Here is a 26,059-nt window from a genome sequence, read left to right as displayed (position 1 = left end):
AGTTTACAGGCATAAGCAGGCTGCTTCATCAGCACCTGCATGGTTTGATGTAGGCAGGAGACTTGGAACTGGTCTCCTGATGGCACCAGGAGTCTCTTGCACCACAGTCAAAATAGATCTGACGTTCACCGAAAAATGATCTTATATCTGACAGTTTTATAAGACACATAAATGTTTTCATCTGAATAAGAAAAAGAGACCATTTGGAAATAGTTTTGCCAGACATTTTCAATTGTAAAGCCTGCATGTGTACAACCCGTACGCACTTTGTCCCATACTTGCCAAGCACCTGCAGCTTGGGAGACTGGCCTAGGTACTAAAGAATTCAGCATTAAGAAAACCAATGAGGGGCTCACGTCTCTGTGGTTTGGGCCTCGGGACCTTATGTTATAGAATAGCGACAGTGGAGCCCTTCTCTCCTGTCCAAAAGAAGAAAGGCCTGCTGGGAACACTTTGCTCCTTCGGATTCACTGCTGCTGGACGAGCCCTGTGCTTGAGAGGGTAGAAGCTCTTATGAGCTCTGCCAGGACCTGTGAGAAGCTAACTCGTCACTGGGTTTATTTCAGCTGAGATTCCTGCAGATACCTTTGGACTTGGTTCATTGCTGTATGTGCCTAGGGTGTGTGCACACGTGTGCTGGGGGAGGAGGGTGGTGTGTGTACTTACGTGTACACTTTCTATATACAGAGTGCTTGCTTTTTGGCCATGATCCTTCTAAAGTTTAAACTTCAGAAGGATCATGGCCAAAAAGCAAGCACTCTGTATGTTGTAATGTTGAGTATAGGTGTCATTGATTTCAAGCTCTTTGTGTGTTGTAATGTTGAGTATAGGTGTTTATTGATTTCAAGCACTCTGTATGTTGTAATGTTGAGTATAGGTGTCTATTGATTTCAAGCTCTCTGTGTGTTGTAATGTTGAGTATAGGTGTCTGTTGATCTCAAGCACTCTGTGTGTTGTAATGTTGAGTATAGTTGTCTATTGATTTCAAGCACTCTGTGTGTTGTAATGTTGAGTATAGGTGTCTATTGATCTCAAGCTCCTTTGTGAATTTTCAAATGTGTTGCATTTCTTGAAGGTTTATATGTGTTTGGAATCAAACCATTTCACTTATCATTTAAAATAGTATAAATTTGTAGTAGTGGGAAACTGGTCTGTAAGGTTCCTCTATGCTCCTTAAACTTGGTTTTCATGTTCTTTGCCCCATAGTCTCTATGATAGTGTATTGGGCCCCCCCCTCCACGTGCCGCCTTTAATTGAAAAGGGTGTTAATAAGAGCTGTTCTCCTTTGTTTTGCCTCTTCCTCCTACCATCCCCAAAAGTTAAAACCTGATTTCATAGCTTCCATTATGGTTCTGGTTTTTCCCCTGTATAATTACTGCTGAAGTAAATAGGTGTCAGGGAAGTTCCACAGTGCTGACCCTGGGTTCTGGGTTCACTTGTCTGTAGTATCCCCAGGGAATGAGCACATTTCCCGTGAACTAAGTACTGATCTCAATGGGTGTAGCCTGGTGCAGGGAGAGATACTGTCAGCACTAAAACACTACCCAGCAATCACAGTGTTGTAGGGAGGAGTGGGATCATGTTGTATTAGCTTGCCGTAAGCTCTGCCCGGGCTCCTAGCCTTTCCCTGGGCTGCCTAATGGTTATTTACTTTAGGTCAGGCCTGACGGAGTCTGGGTATGAAAATAAAAGTGTAGGTACTAACTATATACAGTATTTTTGGTGTACTAAGGTTTATTTTAGACTGGCTAGGACCATGCTTGTTTTTTTAATGAGAACATTTAAAATCTCTTACACTCTCAACCGTTGTTGAAAATATAATACATTGATTGGTATAGTCTAGAATTCAATTTTGTATGTGTTTATGTGTGGGGAGGGTTGAATACTCACTTGTGTGCATATGTGTAAAGGTCAGAGGTCAATCTCAGATATAAATCTTCAAGCGCCATCTTTTTTTTTTTTTTTTTTTTTTTTGGACTATTAGGCTTCACTAGTGAGCCCCAGGGGTCTGTCTTTCTCCATTTCCCCAGTGCAGGGCTTGCAAGCACGTGCTACGTGCCTGAGTTTTGGGGTTTGTTTTTGATCATGGGTTCTGAGGATCAAACTGAGATCCTCATTGTTCGGTTGGCTAAGTACTTTAATGATATTTAAATAGGCCACATAAAATTAGGATAGAATTATCAAGTAGTGAAAAATCTTGAAAGTGGGTAATGCTTACTTTAGACTTTTGTTTGTTGTGGTCGACAAGCTTTTGTAAAATCCTGGTGCTAAATCTGTGTTATAGAGGTCTAGCTCTCTTCAGTGAGTCACATGATGGGTAAAGGAAGAAACTATCTGAATTGCTTGTCTGTATTTTTATAGTTTAATGTAACAGTGTAATCTTTCCAGCCTAAATTCTCCTACTTTGTTTACTCTTTTCCCACTATATTCTCTGCCATGTTTACATATATTGTAGCTATCTTTATTCTGAAGGAAACAAACACAGCTATGATTAAAGAACCCTGGCTCTAAGGTGTTGTGATTGACAGTGACCTTCAATAACTCCCCCCAGGTTCTGGGTCCTGCACCCAGGTGGTGTTCATTCCTGGACAACTTGACAGAAGAGTTAGAAGAGAATCCAGAGAGCACAGTGTATGATGACTACAAATTCGTCACCAAGAAAGACCTTGAAAATTTAGGTAAAATGTGCTAAAAATTATTTTTGAAATTGTCTTGTTTCCACTTTTAGGAGTTTTAAACATTAGAATTGATTGAGCCATTTTTATCTGATTTTCCAAATGTCCCATTTCTGCCAAATTAGATATCAAAAATGTTCTAAATGATCAAATTTATAATCTCTACTCAGAAAAAGGCTTAGGAAAGTCCAGCTGGCCGACACTCCCTGTGCCGTCACTGGGAGCGGCTTTCTTTCAGCACACTGATGACCTGTCCAGAGAGTGGGTGCTCCCCAGGTCTCCGTGAGTGGAACGTGGCCTCGAGAATGTGATAAATGGAAGCACAGTAACTCTGAGGTCTCGCAGACTGTACACAGGTGGTTCTTGGGTCTTTTTTAAATCTATTCATGAAGAACCTAATCCAAGGCTTAGGGTTCAAGCCTTCCAATAGAAGAGACTCTTCATGCAGACTGAACATTCCAACCGAAATCTGAAGTGCTCCAGAGGTCAGAACTTTCTGAGCACTGACTTGACACTCCAATGTTTTAGGCTTTTGAGTCTAGATTTTTAAATTAGGAACTCAAAGCTTTCCGTGACTATAGTGACGAGTTTACTTAATCAGTTTGCAAAGAGATCTATTTTGGATCAAGATAAGTTTAGATTTTGCAGTCTGACTGGGCACATTCACTGGGTAGAGCCATAGTAAGATCAGTTGCTAAAGAGCAAGATTCCTAATTCCCCAAAGGCCTTCCACACGATATCATTAGCAAATATATCTATACTTGGGTAATTAATCAGACCACATACTATGAGGAAAATACATAAGTTGTGTGTTTTTACATGTCATTACGGATCTCTTTTAAGGCTCTAATGCAAAAATCCATCCTTATAATTTCATTAATATATTGACCTCTAGGAAGTATTTTCTGATTAACTCTTACAGTTACAATAAAAGAGCACCCTATTTAATTTTGCCTTTTGTCATCGTTGTTCCAAAATGCATACTACTTTAAACTGCTACATGGTTTTTCCCAGTCTGATTTTCAGGTCGAATTATGGAAATCAGAGTCACGTGTTGTTTAGAACGATAGTGATAGCAAATGCCTGTAGTCTCCTGGAGAGACGGGAGCAGGAAGATTTCAAGTTCCAACCCTGCCAGGGATACTCAGTGAGACCTTATCTCAGAATAAAAATAAAAAGCTCCCTAGAGTTGTGTCTCAGCAGTACAGAGCTTGCCTAGCATGCACAGGGCCCCTCTTGGTTCAGTCTTTAGCACCACCAAAGCAGAAAAGAAAGGAAGTCACTTGATAGTCTACCAAGCTGTATTTCATGCATCACACATGGTTTCTTTTGAAGATAAACCATGTCATAACATCCATGGTTTTGTTTTTTGTGTGTTCTCTCTGTCTCTCTCTCTCACACACACACATACACATACCTAGAATTTGTACCTAAATAATTTCTAGGGAATGAAGAAATGGCTCAGCAGTTATGAACACATACTGCTCTTGCAGAGGACCTGAGTTGGGTTCCCATACTCACATCAGGCAGCTTATACCCGCATGTCACTCAAGCTCCAGAGGATCCAACATCCTCTTCTGGATCATACAAGCACCTGCGCTCACACATGTACAGACACATATAAACATAACTAAAGATGTTTTGAACAGAACTAATTTCTTTGACAGCAGAGTTTCTATGTGTTTCCTTAATGTGTTCCTGTTCTAAATTTCTTATTGTTTTATTACTACACTTTTGCGTTCACACATGGTGTGTTTCTGCAGCATGCATGTTGAGGACAGAGGACAGCTGTATAGAGTTGGTTTTGTCCTACCTTTATGTGGGTTCCAGGGATCGAACTCAGGTCATCAAGTTTTCATGGCAGTTGCTTTACTTGATCCTCTCTCTATTCCTATCCTAAGTGTAATCTACGTAAGAGAAGGTTCCCGAACACCAACTGATAGTGAACTCCTTAGTCTATGCTGAAACTTTGTGTGAATAATGTAGACCTTTGAACAGAGTCTATCTGTAGCCTCGACTGGCCTCAAAGCCTTCCCCTTCCTGTGGTTGCCTCCCCAGTGCTGAGATTGTATTGTAGTCCTGTACTCTGTAGTCCATGCCTAGTGGTGCTAGAGAAGTTTGTGATTGAACTCAGAGTCTTGTGCATGCTAGACACATGCTCCTCCAGACGTATACTCCCAGCCCAGTAACATGGGTCTTAATGTCATACATATGTGAGTTAAGTTTGTCAGCTGTTTGTGTTTGGGAAGACCAGGCCTTGACAGTGCCCTTTGTTTCTGGAAATATTGACAATACTGCTTCAGGTCTGCTTTCCTTTTCCTACTTAACAGTATGTGTATGTGTATATATATGTGGCAGCCTACTGTAGATTCCCAACATACTGCTTTAAAATCAAGCTGGTTTAGCCCTGCAGGTGGCACCTGCCTCTAGTCCTAGCACTCAGGAGGAAGAGGCAGGTAGAACTCTGAGTTGGAGGCCATTCAGGTCTACATAGAGAGTTACGGTATAGCCACTTTTACATAGAGAGACCCTGTTTCAGTAAATAAATGAACAAATTATTTCAAAACCCAAGAAGCACTATTATAAGGAACTTTCTTTACCATAGTCGTAGTTCATCAAGCCTTTCCCATTAGTTTTACACTTAAGACATTTAAGACAATGAGAATGGCATTAGTACAGTTTTTTAATACAGTTTTAGTCCTTAAATATTTTACTCTAAAGGGAAACTGTATTATAATTAAATTGTGTTTAAGGAAAACTTAAAGTTTAATGACTCAGTAGTTAAGAGTACACTGACTGCTCTTCCAGGTTCAAGTCTCAGCACCCACACGACTGCTCACAACTTTCTGTAACTCCAGTCTCAGGGGATCCAACACCCACCTCTGGTCTCTGTGGGTACTGCATCCACATGGTGCACAGACATACACTCGTCCGTACACATAAAATAAATGGTGTTTTGCACCCATACACATAAAATAAAAAGAAAGATTATAAAGAAAGGAAGAAAAGCTTACATTTTACTGACAGCTTCATAAAGTTCTTCCCTCTTCTGGTGAACTTGCAGGGCTCACACATCTCATCGGATCCCCTTTCCTCCGGGCTTATATGCATGGATTTTTCATGGATATCAGACTCTACCACAAGGTAAATAAGGGCTCTAGGTATTTCAGGTGATGTTAAACCATCTATAGCTGCTTCTGCCTTATTTAAGCCTTCATAAAGCATATTTCTGCTCTGTGAGGGATCCATTTTCTTGGTACAGTAGTCGTGGGACATAAATGCTACTCTATTAATTCTCTTTAATTTCATTCTTTTGTTCTGAAAAGGTAAAATTGATGGTAAATCCATTTGCTTATGAAGAATATAGGAAAGATAAAATTCGGCAGAAGATAGAAGAAACACGCGCACAGAGAGTCCAATTAAAGGTAAAAATTCTGCTCAGCATTGAGCTTGCCAGAGGAAAATCGTTAAGAAGTCTGCCATCATGTCCATGGTTCTCCATCTTTTAGTTCACATCTTTTTTTTTTTAAGATTTATTTATTTTTATTATTTATATAGTGTTCTGTCTGCCCACATGCCAGAAGAGGACACCAGATGTCATTACAGATGGCTGTGAGCCACCATGTGGTTGCTGGGAATTGAACTCAGGACCTCTGGAAGAGCAGCCAGTGCTCTTAACCTCTGAGCCATCTTCTTTTGCTTTCTTGGTGTACTTTGTTATGTGGGAAGGTGGTCAGGTGTTTGGGGAATAACATGTACATGATCTTAACCAAAGGCTAAGACACTGGGCAGTTATCTACAGCAACTGTTCTCAATGCACTAAGAACACCTGCTTGGTTCTCAGGTTCTCTGTATCCTGGCATGTCCAATACAGAGTCAGGAAACCAGCAGCATCTATTGTATTGATGGGGAGGATTTAGAATATGCATAACTTTGTCCACCAGACATTAGAGCCCCAGAAAGGCAGAAACACTGAGGTTGGGGTAAGAGAGGTGCTAACTGCGGGAAGCACCTACCACTTTAGGTCCAGGCATTAAGAAAGATGTGGTCTAGTGAGGAGGACCCAGACTCCTAAGAAGGGGCTTCAGGGTGGTTTCTACCTCTGCTGCTGGGGCTACCTGTTGTTCTCATGGCAAAGAACTGCTATTGGGTGCTTCCAGCCAGACCATGTGCAGACAGGGAGGAGCTTCCAGTCTGCCTGTTCCTGCTTTCCTGGCTCTTTGGCATCCTGTCCATTGACTCAAATCACTGAGCGATAAAATACTTACAACTGAACATTGGTTTAAAATATTCATACACTCACTCTCAGTAACAAAATACTTGTTCTATTATCCACAGTTGTTCAGAATTTATAATAGCAGAGAGAGATTACAAGTGTGTGTATGTTTTAGCAGAGGAGGTGTGTACCTGCCAGAGTTGTATTTTACTTAGTACATTAAATGGAACATGATGTGGAAGGGGACAGTGGGTAGCTCATCGCTTATCTGAGAGTCCTCAAGATCCCATCTAGAATTTTCATTAAGAATTCAACCTTTACAGCACTCAGGAGGCAGAGGCAGGCTCTGTGAGTTCGAGGCCAGCCTGGTCTACAAGCGCTGGTTCCAGGATAGGCTTCAAAGCTACAGAAAAACCCTGTCTCGAAAAAACTAAACAAAAACAAAAAAAGAGAATTCAACCTTTAGGGAGCAAGGAGCAATGCAGTGAACTTTTCAGAGGTTCCCACAACTACGACAGAGGGCAGGGCAGGTGTCTGCAATTCCAACGGATCCAGACTCCATGGCTAGCTTCCCAATGAGCTGGAGAGAGCATGCTCCCAGTAGCAGGCCGCTCACGGTTCTGTACCATTTGGCCCACCTGCTGCTATTCTTCTGTCATTCTTTCCTACTGTGGGATGATAAAGTAAGAAATAAGAGTGCACCATCATTGTTCGCTCACATGCTCACAGAACTGCTAGTATTTAGTGTTGCATGTGTTTATCTCAGTGCATCTGTTCCCTCTTTACCAGAAACTGCCCAAAGTTAATAAAGAACTGGCGCTTAAATTAATTGAAGAGGAGGAGGAGAAACAGAAGTCTACACTGAAAAAGAAAGTAAAGGTAAGATGTCCTAAGGCAGAGAAAACATGAGTAAGTTGCTTTGTATTTAATGGGTAATAATGTATATCTTTTTATTGTTGGGGTTCCCCTACCCTTGCTTTTGAGAGAAAATGTGCTTAGCGTGGAAAGTTTGGAAAATGGGGGTGGCGGATGTCAAGTTGAAAGCTGCACCCTGTGATCTTCGTACATGGAAAACCTTAGTATTGGGCAGATTTCCTCAGTCTTTTTAAAGTGGCATGCCTTATTATCAGGAGTACCATGTATGCTGAAATCTTACCCTGGTTCTAGAAGATAGCAATGCTAGTTTCCCACATTGTTGAAAGTTCTCTGTATTTTAAATGGCTACATATTCTGTGTTCTAATTTACTTAATCTTTTGTTTCTAAATAGCTGTTGCTTGTTTCTATTCTGACTGGGGTTTTGTTGTTGTCTCAGGGCCCTCAGTGGGGAGGGTCTCTGACCCAAGGTGTGGGCAGTGATGGACACCCCAGCAGAAGTGCTGTGTCAGCATTGCTCTCTGAACCCAGCACTCTAGGGAGCTTCAACCCTGTGTCCATGCACATTGTAGCCAGGGCGCCCCTCACTGCTCCGCTATCATGTTGGGGAGCAGGTACACGTGACTTCTTTAAGGTGACATATTTCGGATGTGCACCCCATGATGGCCTAGGCAGTTTCGCAGGGGCTCTAAAATGAGGATGCAAATTTGAACCTCATGATCTACATGGTTTTGTAGAATTTTCTGGGTCAAGAGTTTTTTAATTCTAGACAAAAGTGCTTTTTTTGTTTTTGACTTGGCATTATAGGAAGTCATGTGCTGCTACCTGCCTGCCTTTTCTGGGGTGATAGTAGACAGGGACCAGCCAGAAAAATCATAAAAGTAAGCACAGCCTTAATGTTGTGCCAAGGTGGGGAGGTGTGCCTCTTTTTCCAAATTTCTAAGACTCTGGGGTCCTAGTTCCTCTCCTGTCCCACTCCCGCCCCAGAGAGGGCATGCAGGACCTGGATGGTGGAGTAAAGGACCTGACCTTGTGGCTGTGGGCAGAGCTTTGGGGCTTCCGGGGGGCTTCCTGTCTGGTTACTTATTCTTTCTTTGTCTCTGCTCTCCAACCAGGCAGCTGAATGTAAGCTACAGGTGCGTGAGCCCTGCTGTGCTCTCTGGTTTTTCTGCCTTCCTCAGAACCCAGGCTCTTCTTCGTAATTGTCTTGTGCACTGGTTGTGACTTAGATGTCCCTTCATCTTCACTGTTACCTGTACCGTGTAAGGACAGGTAGGGACATCTCAGTGCTGTGGTTCTGTGGGAGTTCACTCGCGCTGTACCATCTGCCGCCTTCTCTCCCTCAGCCTCTCCCAGCAGCCTTTCCTGGCCTAGTACATCTTTAGGTAAATTATTTAAATCTTAGGGAGCTCTTTTAAGGTAAAATACATAGATGGTTTCATGTTTCTGTTTCCATTACATGAATAATCAACCAATACTGAACAATGACTTAAGCTTACTCAAATTTACATTTGTGCTGTAGCTATACACCTCCCTAATGTACACCAGTGTGTGTGACCATGCGTGTAACAGGGTGGAAATGTGTGGCGTCCTGCTCTGCTGGTGTTCTGTCCCTGAGTGTCACATTGATCTTGTTGGCCGAGCCTGAGGACAATTAGCCTATGACCTTTTCAGCTCCACAATGTCATTTACAAGCCCCGTGGAGTGGTCATTGTACTTTCCTGACCTGAAGCTCCTAGAAGAGAGTGGAACTAATTTAGATTGTAGATTGAGATATACTTTGTGCTCAGAGCCCTCGTCACAATGGTGTTATGGGGTACTTGGACTAAATTCAGTTTTGCTGTTTTAAACATCATGGTATACAGCAGAGCCTGTGATGATAAAAATGCAGAAGTCTGCTCATCCCCCTGGGAGACAGTGTAGGGACAGGGTCTTTGTGTGTGTGTGTTAATGCACTGAACCTTCGTGCATTCCTCAGGCGCAGTCCACACTGTTTTTTAGACAATGTCTCGCTGGTGCCTGGGGCTCGTTGATTAGACTTTCCTCAGTTGCATCTAAATTCCTAGCCAGTGGCAGTGTCCCTTTTCCTCTCCCAGCTCTGCTTGGTACCTCCCCTCTGTCTGCTACATCTTCATCTTTTCCTCCCTGTTAATTAGCGACTCTGTGAAGTGAGTTTAGCCTTGGGATGTAAGCGGGAGTGACCACACCGTATGCTCCTGGGCTGTGTAAACTGGTGACCATGAGGCCCATCTCTGAAAGGATTGACAGAAGCACATGATGGCCCCTGGTCTTGAGCCTGGCTCATATTCACATAGGAGTGGGAGTTTGTGGAAGTTCACACTTCATGCTACCACAGTGGAGTAATTTGAGAGGTCACTGAAATTTGAATCCTGTTGTTGGGGGCCCAGTGTTGTTTAACTTAATCTGCAGGCTCCCTATGAGTAGATGTTCTAGAAGTCACTTCCAAGTCAGTCTTTTCCATGTGTTCCCTCAGCGTTGACTCTTGCTCACACCTCTCCTATGCTTTACAGCCAGGACAGCATGCGTGCTCTTCAGACGCTATCTTAGGGTCTCATATTGGGCTTGTACTATTTGTGCTGATTCAGAGAGGGTGAAGCTTAGGAAAAGGTGATCTTCTTCTGTCACCTGCACTGTCTCCTCCTGGCTCCTTATAGCTGGTTCTGTCTTTAAAGCTACGTCACTGACCACCAAATTCTGCTAGGAAGGAAGCTCTGCTAGTAAAATGGGCCCAAATTTACTTTTTATTGACTTAAATCAGACTCCATGATCAGTGTTCAGTCTTATTATTGAAATGCAGGCATAACATATGGTCTAAAAATCTTTTCTTAGACACAAATATTTAATTTGTCATCTAATGGTTTGAGATTCAAACCAGATTGCTCACAAATTAAGAGAAGAATTCCTACCACCACCACCCCCCCCCCCCCCAGCCCGTCAGTAGAGAATGCTTGGAAGAGTTACAGGTTACTGAGCACCATCAGTCTCCTGTGAGTGCGACTCTCCAGCGCCTTCAGAGCACCGCTGCCTCCTGACAGAAAGTGACCTCTGTCCTGGCTGCTCCCAGTTCCTGCTCCCACTGATAATGTAATCGGGTCTAGTAGGCTGTTTACCCTATAGTCAGTTGATGCTGAGCGGGAAGCGAGTGACCTACCGTGTAGTGTCAGCAAGTATGAGCTGGATGCCGCTGGAACTTAGAACTTGCTGGTGTAATTATGATTCCCTTTCAACAAACACACATTGAGCTCCCCAAATGCGCAAGCAGCTTGGAGACGTATAGGCCCGTGCCCATTTGACTTTTAAGGGTCCAAGTGAGTAGGGCCATTTTTCCCACAGCATCATCTTCTACATACCAACCTCCCTCTGCGGCTGCAGTGTGTGTGAGCGCATTGTTCCTGGGTTCTGTGTTTGAGAGAGGCTGTGTGCGGGGCTAGAACACCACAGGAGGGGTGTCTTAGCCTCAGGACTCAGTAAGCACCCTTAAGGCTTTATATTAAAGTGATAATTCATTGCTTTTGGGACAAAATATAATTATGTGCAAACATACTGGGTTATATCAGATAGTTTTAACATTAGAATTTTATCACTTAAAGTTTGTTTAGTTGTCAATTACAATGTTTGTGTTTCTCTTAAATTACAGTAATATGAACACTTAAAGCTAGATGTTGCTGTAGGGCCTGTGGGAGGGTTGTCTATCAGACCTCGTCTTCTCCTCCTGCCTTGTTTGTGTGTCTCTGGGGCTCCCACAGTAATACTTCCGCCTTTGTAGCTCATTATTTTAGTACAAAATTCTGCTGTTGCCTTTCATGCTGGCTCTTGACTTTTTCTTTCCCACTGAAGCTGGCAGTAACTTCGGTTAAGTCAGAATTGGGCTTTCAGAGTGTTGAAACTATGTAAGTGCTGTTTGTAGCCGAGTCACTTCGCATGACTTTGATTTCCCCAGGAGTTAGCAATCATTCTGTGTAGCACAAGTCTGGACCTTGTGGCAAGAGTCTCTGTGGATCAGATGTGTCTGTGCGTTCCTGAAACACTTGCTTCTAAGACTTTTGGGCATGTGACCTTCAAATCTTGGGGTTCCTGTGCTGTTTCATGTCCTCTTCTATGCTGGACAAAGAATTGGAAGAACCCTGGGTTTCTGAAGGAATGCAATTTCCACCTAAATGCTTCCCGGTCTCCAGATGAGTGCCCAGTAAGGAGTCATGAGCGTAAATACAAAATGCAGGTTCTTGTGCTCTCCCAGCCATTGCCTAGAGGGGTTACCCCTGAGACAGGAGGGGCCATATCCTAGCAATGCGCTCATGGCCAACATGCCTCACTGGGATGCACTTCCAGCTTGTAGTCTGGCCCAGATAGATTGCTGACTGCTTGCTGAGCCACTCAGCCTAGAAACCTAGGTCTTTAGTGTTGGGGAAATTCTCTTGGTGGGGGAGGGAGGAATTGTTATTTTCTGCCATGGTCTTGGTTATATGTTCATAGTTGGGGTGGGGAACTAGAGAGCTGCAGGAAAATACAGAGGTGGGGACAAGCTGAGGTGTTTGGTAGAGACCCACATCAGCAGCTCTGCTGCTGCTGCTGGAAGGGAAAGGAGGCCCTGGTGTCACCTGCAGCCTGGGAGAGCACCTCCACCTGGCATGCTGCCTCATTTCCTCTCCTGTTCCCACACTCTTCCCTCTCTCACAATGCTGCCCATCTCACTAGACCCCGCCCCTCTTCTCTCGGCTAGAGGTGGGGCTAAAGAGCCAGTGTTCTAAGTATGTTTCTATATTGGGACAAGGTAATAGCAAGTGTCTGCTCAGATCCACAAATGTGATTCTCTGAACTAAACACCGCTTTCATATGGTTTCCACCAAATACTAACGCAAGTGTTGAGTGTGAGTGCGTGTGTGTGTGTGTGTGTGTGCGCGCGCACGCGCGCCTGTGTGAGGTGTGTAAGCGCACGTTTCTGTCGTATTTTTTTTCTTTTAAGTCAGATGTGAAAACAAGCATTTAGACAAGCAAAAATACCCGAGGGAAATACAGCTGGGCAAAGGAGTTTTTATTTTATAATCATTCATCTAAAGTACATTTGTCTTTAGGCAGAATAATTTATTTGTTGTAAATTAAGGGGGAAAATCTTTAAAATACCAGCAACATGTACTATTTAACAGTCTGTTATTTTATTTTATTTTATTTTTAGTTTTTCGAGACAGGGTTTCTCTGTAGCTTTGGAGCCTGTCCTGGCACTAGCTCTTGTAGACCAGGCTGGCCTCGACCTCACAGAGATCCACCTGCCTCTGCCTCCCGAGTGCTGGGATTAAAGGCATGCACCACCACCGCCCTGCCAGTCTGTTATTTTAAATATAATAACTAGTAAATACAGCAAGGTATTAAATTTTTTCCTTTTTTTTTTGACCTAAAGTTGGGCACATAGCTATTGACCTGAAATATTGGTAAATCACCAGTACCATCTTTCCCATATTTACAGGTGACTCTAAAATTTACCTGGTGTCCCCTCCTATCTCCTGTGTCCTTTTGTGAGTTATTGCTCCCAAGATACCTAATGGTATATTCGGAATGTGGATGATAGCTGTGCCATACTCAGTCTTTAATGAACATATTTCTTGCACTTTGTGCTGGTCCACACCATTTATCCTGATGCCCTAATGATGGCTCCAAACTCGTTCTTCCCAGTGGTTTGCCCACTCAGGCTTGACAGCTAAGAGCTGTTTCCAGCCCCTTGTTTAATTCTTAATTCATCTCCTCCAACTACCTTTCAGTTCTGTAGAAATATATCTCACATCCTTCATGCATCTGTACATCCTTCATGCATCTCCACGTCCTTCATACATCTCCACGTCCTTCATACATCTCCACGTCCTTCATACATCTGTACATCCTTCATACATCTGTACATCCTTCATACATCTCCACGTCCTTCATACATCTGTACATCCTTCATACATCTCCACGTCCTTCATACATCTGTACATCCTTCATACATCTCCACGTCCTTCATACATCTCCACGTCCTTCATACATCTCCACGTCCTTCATACATCTCCACGTCCTTCATACATCTCCACGTCCTTCATACATCTGTACATCCTTCATACATCTCCACGTCCTTCATACATCTCCACGTCCTTCATACATCTCCACGTCCTTCATACATCTGTACATCCTTCATACATCTCCACGTCCTTCATACATCTCCACGTCCTTCATACATCTGTACATCCTTCATACATCTGTACATCCTTCATACATCTCCACGTCCTTCATACATCTGTACATCCTTCATACACCTGTACATCCTTCATACATCTCCACGTCCTTCATACATCTGTACATCCTTCATACATCTCCACGTCCTTCATACATCTGTACATCCTTCATACATCTCCACGTCCTTCATACATCTCCACGTCCTTCATACATCTGTACATCCTTCATACATCTCCACGTCCTTCATACATCTCCACGTCCTTCATACATCTCCACGTCCTTCATACATCTCCACGTCCTTCATACATCTGTACATCCTTCATACATCTCCACGTCCTTCATACATCTCCACGTCCTTCATACATCTGTACATCCTTCATACATCTCCACGTCCTTCATACATCTCCACGTCCTTCATACATCTGTACATCCTTCATACACCTGTACATCCTTCATACATCTCCACGTCCTTCATACATCTGTACATCCTTCATACATCTACACGTCCTTCATACATCTCCACGTCCTTCATACATCTCCACGTCCTTCATACATCTGTACATCCTTCATACATCTCCACGTCCTTCATACATCTCCACGTCCTTCATACATCTGTACATCCTTCTTACATCTCCTCGTCCTTCATACATCTCCACGTCCTTCATACATCTGTACATCCTTCTTACATCTTTATATCCTTCATAACCTCTGAGCATCCTTCATACATCCGCATGCTTTTTCTATGGTGCCTTGTAGCAAACACATTGTGGTTTTTTTTCTCCCCTTTGAAGTTGGGTTCAGGAACTGGAGCTTTTCTTTCCTTGATCTATTTTAGAAATGATGTTTACTCAAGGAAGACTTTTGAACTTAGTGTCTCTTGGAATTTTAGTTAATAGCTTATCAATTCAGAGTTTCGTATAAGTAATAAATGGTCCATACTCCCCCATGTCTTGTGATTTGCCATGTTTTTATGTAGCTCTGCCACACAAATGCAGCATTCAGAACTTAGTTCAGAGGTGGAGCATTAGCCGGTAAAATAAAGTCTGTTCTGTCAAGCGAGAGCCATCACAGGAAGCTGGCCTGTCTCAGCTCTGTTCTAGGCTGTCACTCTGATGATGTATAATCGTCCCTGGGTGACTGTTCCCCTCCAGCTTCCAGGCCATGAGTGTGAGAATACCATCATATGTGACATGAGCACAGCCTATCATCTGTGTCATATATTTATTGTACATGTTAGGAAGCTTGCTATTTAAAATGCTACAAATAAAAAGGAATTTAATGTCAGCTCTGAGCTATGCAAATGAACCTAAACAGGCAAAGCTTTATTATGTAGTGATAGTTCTGTGTCCTGTAAGACTAAGTCATGGTCCAAGGAGGGAAACTAATGAACTTTTCCTTAGACTGCATGGAAGTGTCCCAGCTTCCAGGTAACTTAGGCGAAGTCAGTAAACTGCTATGCCAGCTCTTCCTGCACATCCACACCGAGAACTCAAACTCCTTCTGTTGTGGAACGTGAGGTTGGGAAGCTTCCTTATTTTAGTTTAATATGGTAGCTGTGCTTTAAAAACCATATCATTGTGTATTTCCTTGAGAAATGTTGGGTTGTTTGTGTTTGCTTTGCACTAGAAATATCAACTGAAGAATCTTCTTCCCTCTATAGTAAGCATAAAATTAGCTGAAAAGATTCATCCTTTGATCACTCTGTGTGATGCCCAGGAATTACCAATCAAGTGCTAAGTATATCAATAGAATTTGTTTCGTTGGTGGGAAGTAAAACCTAGAATCAATTAGGAAGTTCTGAAAACCAGTTCTAAAGAAAATTTGGACATTTGATAATGTTAGTAGTCTCATGTGGCTGGTTGGTTTATAATGGAGAAGTGTTGTACAGCCGCTTTCTGATGAGAGCTCACTCAGGCACCCACTTAAACTGGTCCTGTCTCTCCTGCAGAGCCTCCCGAATATCCTCACAGACGATCGATTCAAAGTTATGTTTGAGAACCCCGACTTCCAGGTGGATGAAGAGAGTGAGGAGTTCCGGCTTCTCAACCCACTTGTCTCGAGGATCAGTGAGAAGAGGAAGAAGCAGCTGCGGATGTCGGAGCAGCAAGAGCTTCAAGCTGAGAACGTAAAGCACGCCCATCACTTAGCTGGGGTGGCTTCTTGCTGTCTGCCTGTCCTAGAGACCGTTAGTTCCGCCCTGTACAAGCTGCTGTGTCACACAGGACACCTGGGCTGCAAGTCTACATCGACTACAAGACTACAATCCCCCATACCTCCGCCTTCTCTTCCTGACCCCCTTCCCCTGTTAGTCCCTTTGTTCCACTAGACAGGTGCACTTCTACTCTCACGTCATATGTACTTACATGATTCGGTGTTTACACAAAATCTAAGAACCTCACATGACATTTCACAAAGACAGATATTGTATGTTAACTGTTTCTATGACCTGCAGTTTTCTGTGAATTACAAAGCCTTTGATTGTACATAAGAGGTAATTAGTTGCTTGCTAATTGCTTGACATTCACCCTGGAGTCTGTCTTATTAATTAAAGGCATTTCTTCTAATGTGCTGTGGAGCAGCTGCCATGGACTCTAATGGGCCGCTGCCTCTGATGAGCCGTGTTTGGCTGGGGGAAGAGCTCTTCATGCTGTTTTTAATTTCAGGAAGAGGAGGAAGAACCGGAAGGAAGGCCGAGCGATGCAGAAAGTTCGGAGAGTTCAGATGATGAAAAGGCCTGGGTAGAGGAAGTCAGGAAGCAGCGCAGACTCCTGCAGCAGGAGGAGAGAGTGAAGCGGCAGGAGCAGCTGAGGGAGGACCAGCAGACAGTCCTGAAGCCCCAGTTCTATGAGATCAAAGCGGGAGAGGAGTTCAGAAGCTTCAGGGAGTCTGCCACCAAGCAGAAGCTGATGAAGTGAGTACTGCCGTGGAGTACCAGCCGTGTTCCCCTCCTTGTGCACCACCCCAGAGATGGCACCTGTCCTCTCTAGGGGGTGGGTACCAGAGGACAGTGTGGGGAGCCCGCACCCTAACCCTGGCAAGAAACTCACTGGTAAAGCCACTGGGCCCTATCTGCCTGTTAAACCACTTTTTGGAGTTTTCATATATTACATATGTAAGAACACTTTTAACCTTCAAATACCACACTCTTAATCCCTGTGTTTTCCACTGGGCTCCCCAACCTATAGTCAATTGCCTTGTTCCATGCCCTGGAGGTCAGACAGTAGTAGCAGAGGCTACTTAACAAAAGTAATGTTTTATTAGTTTGCTTTGAGACAGTTTTGTAATGAAGCCCAGGATGGCCTCAAACTTGCCATTCTCCTGTCTCCACTTGCTTTTGGGTCCTGGAATGATAGGCTAACAGAAATTTGTTTTGTTGTTTGTTTTGTTTTGTTTTGTTTTTGACAATTCCTCTGTGTAGCATTGGCTGTCCTGGAACTCTCTGTAAACCAAGCTGGCCTCAAATCCACAGATCCAGCTGCCTCCCAAGTGCTGGGATTAAAGGCATGCACCACCACCATCCGGCCAGAAATTATTTTTAGCACCTTGATCAAGGGCTGGGGGATTCTCATTGGTAAAGTATTCACTGTTCCAATGTGAGGGTCTGAATTTGATTCCCAGTTCCCACGCAAAAGAATGCCTGGGAACAGACTGATCCCTGGGGCTTGGCCAGTCAGTCTACCTGTATCTGCACACCCAAATTCAGTAAGAGATCATGTCTCATAAAGATAAAGTGGAAGCCAGGTATAATGGTGTACACCTTTAATTCCTGTTGGGATTAAAGGAGGCAGAGGCAGGAGGGTTACAAATTCAAGGCTAACCTGGGCTCATAGTAAGTTCCAGGATAGCCAAGTCTATATGGAGAGACCTTGTCTCGAATAATTTATTAATTAATTAATCTTAAAAAGTAAAGTGGAGAGTGATTGAAGGTACTCACCTTTAGCTACCAGTCTCTGCATAACATGTGCGTACATGTATGTGTGCATTTACATACACACATAGGCAAATATACCTAACACATGTAAGGGTCTTGGTCATTTTACCCTATCGCAGTTACCTGATTATTGGAAATTTACTCAGAAATTTGCTAGAACTTTAAGCCCTTTGCAACTGAATAGAAAGATGCAGAGACAGAGAGGTGACTGCCAGGGCTTGTGAGAGAGGATGGGAGTTTGTGTTCAGTGGGTTCAGAGTTTCAGTGTGGGAAGATGCTGTTGCTTGTCAAGGCTGTGCAACAATGGGAAGATGCTTGATGCTCCCAGGCTGTCCACCTTACACAGCTTAGATAGTTTTATGTCATAAATATTGACCATAATGGAAAAATATCAACCCTCAGAAAGTTGTATTGTTTTGGACTATTTTCAGTTGTCAAGTAGCAAGTGATGATTCTTCTGTTTGAGGCTCTGTAAGCAAAGCATTGTAGCTTGAATATAAAACCCAGAGACAGATATTGGGGTTCAAGCTGTAAGACCAGAGAAGCAAAGCAGCCAAGCCGCTAGAGAACTCTTCTCTTTCTGAAATCTTCAGACTGAAAAGAGAGCGAGTTCCTGTCTCATCCTGCTTTATATTCCTCTCTGTTACTGGGATTAAAGGCGTGCACCACCACCACCCAGCCCCTATGGCTAACTCGTGTGGCTGCTGGGATTGCAGGTGTGTGCCACTACTGCCTGGCTGTATGACTGACTAGTGTGACTAGCTTTCCACTCTGATCTTCAGGCAAGCTTTATTTATTAAAACACAAAACATCACTGTAGAGCATTGAGATAACGGTTAGGCACTCTAAGTGGTCCTTGAGGTGTCCTGAGGAAAGAGCTGGGATACCCTTGGGAGCAGCTATGAGGCCAAAGAGGAGCCAGGGTAGTCAGGTAGAGCCAGCACCATGTCCTATCCCTTGAGGTTCCCCAGCACCCAGTGCTGCTTCTGGGGTTCTGGCATGCCTTTCTCATTTTCGTGCATCAACCACTCATCTAACACACGCCTGGAACTGCAAATGGTGAGTGGCTCCTACCACTTAGAATCTAGAAGCACATATGTCTTGTTCTAATTAGTCAAAGGTGTGTTATGGAATAAAGAAGCTAGTGATACTACGCATGCCTGTGCAAGTAAGTGTGCGTGCACATGTTCGCACACACATACATCATAGAGTTTTGTTTTGAGCGACTGCTGTTTGTTTGGTTTGGTGTTTTAGAGACAGAGTCTCACTCTACAGAGAGCCCAAGCTGGCTTGGGTTCTCCTCCATAGCCCAGGCTAGACTACATTTTTGGTTACTTATAAGTGGAATTGCAGTCATATTGCTGTTCTCTGCTTAGCCTTTGAGAAGTGCTGAGCCACTTTGCAGGGCCGGTGCATCCTATCTTGCTTTGTCCAGATGTCACTCTTAGGCCTTGTGTTGGGACAGACTGCATGGAAGCTTCTGCAGGCTGCATGTGCATGTCTTTGTTAGATTTTCCAATGTGTTTGTCTTCTTCACGTGCTCTCACCTGGTACTTGGCCCAGGGCTGACTGTCAGTTACCCCTTCAGAGAATACTCAAAAAAAACTCATTTCCCTGGTAACCACTGTTAGGAAACTGGAGTGGTTGTTTTCAGGGAAACCATTGGAATTAGGCCACACTTGGGGGTAAGGGTGTGACTAAGCTCACTGACATTTCTTCCTGTGGGCTGGAACTGGATATTAATGTAAAAAACAAACAGGATAAAAATTTATATTTAGGGGCTGAAGAGATGGCTCAGAGCAACATGTTGTTTTTGCAATAGATGGGGCCCAGTTCCCAGCACCAGCATGGTAGTTCAGAACCGTCTGAAATGCCAGTTCCAGGGATCTGATGTTATCTTCTGACCACTACAGAACCAGGTCTGCACGTGGCAATGTATGTGAAACAATCAAACACATAAAATGCATTTATTTAATTTTTAAAGGATTTTTTAAGTTCTTATTTAGTGGAGCTGGAGAAATGGCTCTGTGATTGAGAGCGCTTGCTTCTTTTAGAGGACCTGAGTTCATTTCCAGCACTGACATCAGAGGCTCACAACCACTTGTAACTCCAGCTCTGGGAAATCTGAGTCCCTCTTCTGGCCCCTCTGGATATCCCCACACAGAGCACACTCATGAAGATTACACACATCATTTTTTTTTTTTTAAATTTAAGAATGGGGCTGGAGAGATGGCTCAGAGGTTAAGAGCACTGATTGTTCTTCCAGAGGTCCTGAGTTCAATTCTAAGCAACCACATGGTGGCTCACAACCACCTATAACAAGATTTGGTGCCCTCTTCTGATGTGTGGGCTTACATGCCAGAACACTGTCTACATAATAAATAAATTAATCTTAAAAAAAAAAAGAATAAACAGTAGATCTGGCGAGGTGGTTCTGTGGTAAAGAACTTGCTGATGACATGAATTCGATTCCACATCTCACATAGTGGAACGAAGAAACTGGCTACTCTAAGGTGTTTGGCTGCCACATATGCTCCCTCTCTGCACACAAAATAAATGAAGTATAGTGAGCTAATTTTTTTTTTTTTTTGGTTTTTTCGAGACAGGGTTTCTCTGTAGCTTTGGTGTCTGCCCAGAACTAGCTCTTGTAGACCAGACTGGCCTCGAACTCCCAGAGATCCGCCTGCCTCTGCCTCCCGAGTGCTGGGATTAAAGGCGTGTGCCACTACCGCCTGGCGTGAACTAATTTTTTTAAGATAAATAAGCAATAGCTGAATGAACCCTCTGTAGTAAAACACTTTTAGTGAGTTAAACATTCACTTTGAAAAGAACTGGGGAAGTTACCTTGCTTCCATAAGCCTGAAAAGTCCTGCTACTTAAGGAACTAATCCACTAGAGTGTGCTAGCATTGGCAAAAGCAGCTTATTGAATGCTAGTCTTGACTGGATTATTGTAGCAAATCCTGACTTTGCAGATCTTAATATTATTTAAGCATTGAGCCATTATCCTTCAGAGAGCTGAAGTGACTCCTTATGTTTGCTGCGTGAGTCACCGCAAGGCAGTCAGCATGGGATGTGTCCTGTTTAACTATTCACTTGGACTCACCCAGCTTGAAAATCATTGTGAAAGAAAGTAAATGCAGTCAGTAGTAAGCAGGGTTTAGATAAATGCATGTGTCTATCAACACAGATTTTCATGCCTTGCATGTTGCTAAATGTATTTGTGAGTTGTTCACCCACTTATCAAGTTCCCCACCCACCATCCATTCATCAAACATCCAGGAGTGCCTGGTGTGAGCTAAGACCCTCCTAGACCCTGAGGACAGGAAGGAAGGACACATGCCTGTGTTGCTCTTATCCTAGCAGATATCCTCTGAGTCAGAGAGGTGTGGGAGAGGGACAGAAGAAAGAGAGGGCTTAATTAGGGAAAATTCAAGAAAGTCTTTGTGAGAGTCATGTTGGAACTGGTCTTTTGAAAGCTGAGCACTCAGTGGGGTAGGGACAGGTCCCGCCAGGTCCATGGAAAGCCATAGAGCACTGTCCAGCTGAGATTAATAGCAAATCTATCACAGTCTCTCCCTCAATAACATGAACACTTGCATAATAACAATACTGCACCTTTGTGGTAGAGTCAAATCATAGACGTGTAGGAGTCCCTATCTAGAAACCCACAGCACAATACCTCAGCTCTAGAACAGTGGTGTGGGAGAGTCTGGACTCCAGAGGAACCACTCAGTCAGTCAGATCTCAGGAGAAATTGAGCCTAAGCTGCAAGGCAAGAGGAGCTGACCGGCTCAGAGCCAGGTTATTACCTAAAAGACCATTGACAGTGGGCGAGATGGACACCAACTACAGCACTGGCAACTGACTTGACTCCAAATGCAGAACGAAACAGTCGAGGGTAGCATTGAAGTGGCCAGCATGCTGCATGTTCCCTGTGAAGTGGTGCAGATGTAACACTACAAGTGTGGAGCTGGGTTCTCAGCATATGAACTCTACAGAGTCTGTCCTCTTGGTGGCGTTCAGTGGGCAGATGGAGACTTTCTGGGTCTGGATGGACTGAGGAATGCTGAGCAGGTCAGAAACGTATTTTAAACAGGCTAGTTGATCCAAGACTTCTGGCAGTGAAAGGTGTCACAGTCAGTAGCTTGATGGGGACAGTCTTTTAGGCTTGAGAGGGTGTATGTTACAGGCAGGAAAACTCAACCTCAGGAAGTGGGTAATAGCAGTGAAAGAAGGTAGTTGATTGACAGTGGGTTTAGTAAGGAAGCAGGTAGCGGTGGGGCAGGGCCAAGTCAAGATACTAGCTCACAAGGGCAGGTGTGCATGCCTCCTCGGAGCTGAGAGAGTAGAAAGATGTGAACCATGCTTGCTGGCCTCAGTGGGGTATAGGAACATAGGCTCTCTTGGGTGTGTGGGGCAGTGGAGACCTGCAGGACATGACGGGGAGGAACAGAAGCCAAATGGAGTCCTTAAGTAAATGCTGGGTGTACCGTACTCTTCTGGTCCACCATGTAAAAGTGTTTGTCTTTGAATTGGTACTCTTGGGTAGGTTCTGGAAATTCACAGATTTCCAAAGTAGTTCCTGCCTTTGAGGACCTCGTCGGCAATAGGTAGTTCAGTAGATCTTAGTGATCTTGTCGTGGTGGCCTCACTGTCCCTCTGTGGCCAGCTTCCCCCACTGACAGTGAAGGAGAGCTGACCACAAATGGAACATTTAGAGTATCAAATTCTTTTCTTTTTCTCAGAAAAAGAAATTCCTGTGTGCTGGAATTCTTCCAGACATGTTCTACAAGGTCCAGCTTTAGAAATCTAATTTTAACATTAGTTCCATACTTTAAGGACAGTGTGAAAGCACATGTCATACATGAGCATGAACTGTAACTCCAAAGAGTGCACCTACCAGGTGGCACACAGCCTACTTCCTTGTTCTTATGAGTAGCAGCTTCCTCCTTCAGCATGCACAGGTCACGTCAGTCATATTGCTTAGCTGGTTCTTTTAACAGTTAATCTTGGAGATTTTGCTTGTATCATAAGTCTACCTTGCGGCTGCATAGCAATCTTTAGGATGGGTGTGTGGCTGTTTCTGTAGTCTTTCCTCTTGGTGTGTATCTTTAGGTTGTCCGCACCTTTCCGGTTTTCATGGCTATGAATATACTCATGCACAGGCATTTCTTCAGAATGTCTCAGTGGCACATGCTGGATCAAAAGCTGTTTGTGATACAGACACTGTCAGGCTGTCCTCAGCAGAGTGGCTGCTTCCCCATATCTGCAGCAACCGTTGCGTGTGCTGAGAGGTGAGGCGTCACATTTTTAGCTGCTCGAATTGATTCCCTCCTTGGAGTCTTCGAAGCGCCGTTTGCAAGCTAGAAATATTGAGAGTTTATAGCCTTTTTGGAAAGGCAGAGATTTTTCAGTTATTTAATAGATTGACTTTTTATTGTGCATGTTTGTGTGTTTGTGTGAATTTATGTGCAGATAACTGTGGGAGCTACAAGGTCCCCTGGAACTAGAGTTTTAGGTAGCTGTGAGCTGCCAATGTGGGTGGTGCTGGGAATCAGACCCGGTCCTCTGCAAGAACAGAAAATGCTCTTAACCTCTGAGCCCCCAAAGTTAGTTATTTAGGAATACCTAAAATTAAAATTTTAAAATACTAAAGTGCTCTATATGTTTGGCTTCCATTTGCCGTGTAACTGCATTCTGTGCGGAGGAACACTCCTCTCCATTCTGTGCGTGTGCGGAGGAACACTCCTCTCTATTGCCTTCTGTTCTTTGGCTTGCCAGCCCTGCAGAGGGACTTTTAAAAACCTGGTCGAGGAGTGATTTTTAATTAAATGTTGTAATTAAAGAAATTATAAAGTATATGTGTGTATTTAAACCTCAGAGAAGTAAGTCATTCTCCTTTCCTGGGGCAGCTAATAAATACTCTCATTTGATTTTTCCCTTGTAGTTTATGCCCATTTTTCTTTTTTAATATTAAGGTATCCTTACTAATCATTTAGGCTCTTCCCTGAGAGGCCTCTGTGTGCTACCCTGGGTAGCTGGGTAGTTCGGCTTCAGTCATCGTGGTTTTTCTTAACTTGTCCTGCTTACATTTTTTTCTGAAATACACAGTTGTACCAAATAGCAAGTGTTGTGTATCATCACCACCACCACCCCCACACACACCCCAGACCTGAAACCCGGGGTGGGGAGAGACAAGGAGGGCCTGAGGTCAAAAAGGAAGTCAGTCCCTCCCCTACCTGTGTGTTTCTCTACATCCTGTCCCAGGTGTTCTGCAGCTGTGTCTGTCCTTCATAGTCTGTGACCCGTCACACTCCAGCAGCAGACACTGACCTGCTGGGTGGCAGCCATGCTCAGCAAGCTGACGTTCAAAGGGAGGGAAGTCAAGCTTGCTTTAATGTAGAAGTCTACAACCATCCTCAGCTGTCTCTGATCTTCTGCCATGGCTCGTCCTAAAACCCAGCTTGCCTCTCCAAGCAGCCTAGACAGAACAAGTTTTTACAGGCACAGGAGAGAACATTGGGAGAAAAGCAGTTATGTGCCCTAGCGTGGAGGAAGTTGGGGCATTCTTAAAAGAGTAGTAATTTCCCACAATTGACTTGAAGAGTCTTTTTACTTCCCAAATTAAGGTGTTCTGTGGCCCACTTTGTCTCTGTGGCTCCACAGTTGTTGGGAGTTCCTGGTGGCTTTGAAGCTCACCATGCGGAGCTGTTAAGAGAGCAGCTGTGAGCGGGTCGAGGAGCCTGCCCAGGTGGACAGCATGCCACACTGCAGGCAGCTTGCACCTCACTTGAGTTACTTAAAAAATTAAAACTAGATTTTCATTTCTTCAAGTCTGTCCTGGGGAAGCGTGTCACTGAGAACACTTGATGGACATGTCTCCTGCAGAGGTGTGTGTGTAAGTGTGGTCAGACACACACCTGAAACGCAGAACCCTCCCCTGGAACCCCAGCTTTAGACTGGATCCACATATGGCCCGGGGCAAGTCATTTAGCATCTGCCTCCCTTTTGCCATCTATAAAGGATAAACACTTGTGTCTCAGGATTGTTGAAAGGATTAATTAGTTAGTCTGTGAAGAGCTTTGAAGATGAAGAGTGCTTTAAAAGTGCTTCTGAATAGCACTATCGCCTAGGAAAGAGCGCCATTCTCTGCTAACCACTCAGGTTTCAGACGGTAACGCCAGCGCGCTTAGCCCCTTACCCCAGTTATAAAGTGAGAGCAGTTTCTCATGGCGTGGACATCAAACGCCAGCTTCAAAGTCTCACAGGAACATCACCGTGTAGCAGCTCCCTCAGGAGCAGGGTTCCCACCCGAAATCAGCCACAGAGCTCATCCAGGGTGGAGAGGGCGGCTCACAGTCAGTCGCCTTCTCTTTTTGTCGAGATTTCAGTATCAGCTCTAACTTAGAGGTCCGTGGGTGGGGGTCCTCGAGCAGGGAAGGTTTTGTCTTGTGCCCTAGCTTGTTTTGAGGAGGAGGAAATAGAATACAAAGGAAACTGTTTTCTTCCCTTCTGGTTCCCTCTTCTGTGCTGTGCTCTCCTGCTCTCCTCAGAGGGGTGAGTGTGTACTGAAGCGGTCAGTGAACTGCATGACTTGTGTCTGGGTTTTCTCTCTCTAAAACAAGTTTGGGGGTTTATGATAGACCATTCCAGTAGTTTGCAGGTAAGTTTTACATGTCATTGCTGCTGCAGAATTTGAGTGTAATATTGGTCCTGGAGAGTGGGGCATGGTGGTGCATGCCTGTAACCCCAAAACTAGAGAGACTGAGGCCAGATTGCTTAGTTTTCAAAGCTAGCTTGGACTGTCAAATAAAAGTCTCAATATGGGTGCACGCGCGCGCACACACACACACACACTCACTCACACCAGCACTGGAGATCACATGAAGGATTTTTAGAAGATTTAGAAGAAATTTAATTACAGATCAGCCAATGGTTATAGAGATTCCCATTGTAAAAAGAGACTAGAACAGTTTAGAAAACCCAATCAAGAAGTGAATTGAGATTTAACTCTGGAATAAAATGTATCAAAACCTTAAGATCCTGCTGGGCGGTGGTGGCGCACGCCTTTAATCCCAGCACTCGGGAGGCAGAGGCAGGCGGATCTCTGTGAGTTCGAGACCAGCCTGGTCTACAGAG

At 44.0% G+C, this 26,059-nt stretch overlaps 1 protein-coding gene across 2 annotated transcripts in view; it reads left to right on the top strand.

Moving 5' to 3' along the window:
- Positions 1-26,059, top strand: part of LOC121438894 (nucleolar protein 10-like) — an 84,874-nt gene that overhangs the window by 53,275 nt on the left and 5,540 nt on the right. For both annotated transcript variants that reach the window (XM_041639384.1, XM_041639385.1), the window contains 6 exons: positions 2,552-2,678; positions 5,740-5,819; positions 6,002-6,100; positions 7,681-7,770; positions 15,936-16,112; positions 16,651-16,898. In XM_041639384.1, coding sequence (XP_041495318.1) covers positions 2,552-2,678; positions 5,740-5,819; positions 6,002-6,100; positions 7,681-7,770; positions 15,936-16,112; positions 16,651-16,898 — 821 coding nt within the window. The remainder of the gene's footprint in view (positions 1-2,551; positions 2,679-5,739; positions 5,820-6,001; positions 6,101-7,680; positions 7,771-15,935; positions 16,113-16,650; positions 16,899-26,059) is intronic.

Source organism: Microtus oregoni, unplaced genomic scaffold (genome assembly GCF_018167655.1).
Source record: "Microtus oregoni isolate MIOR12 unplaced genomic scaffold, Mior012 000058F_ref0000040, whole genome shotgun sequence".
Lineage (NCBI taxonomy): Eukaryota > Metazoa > Chordata > Mammalia > Rodentia > Cricetidae > Microtus > Microtus oregoni.
Note: the sequence above shows the minus strand (reverse complement) of the source record. Positions and strands in the feature narration are given on the sequence as shown.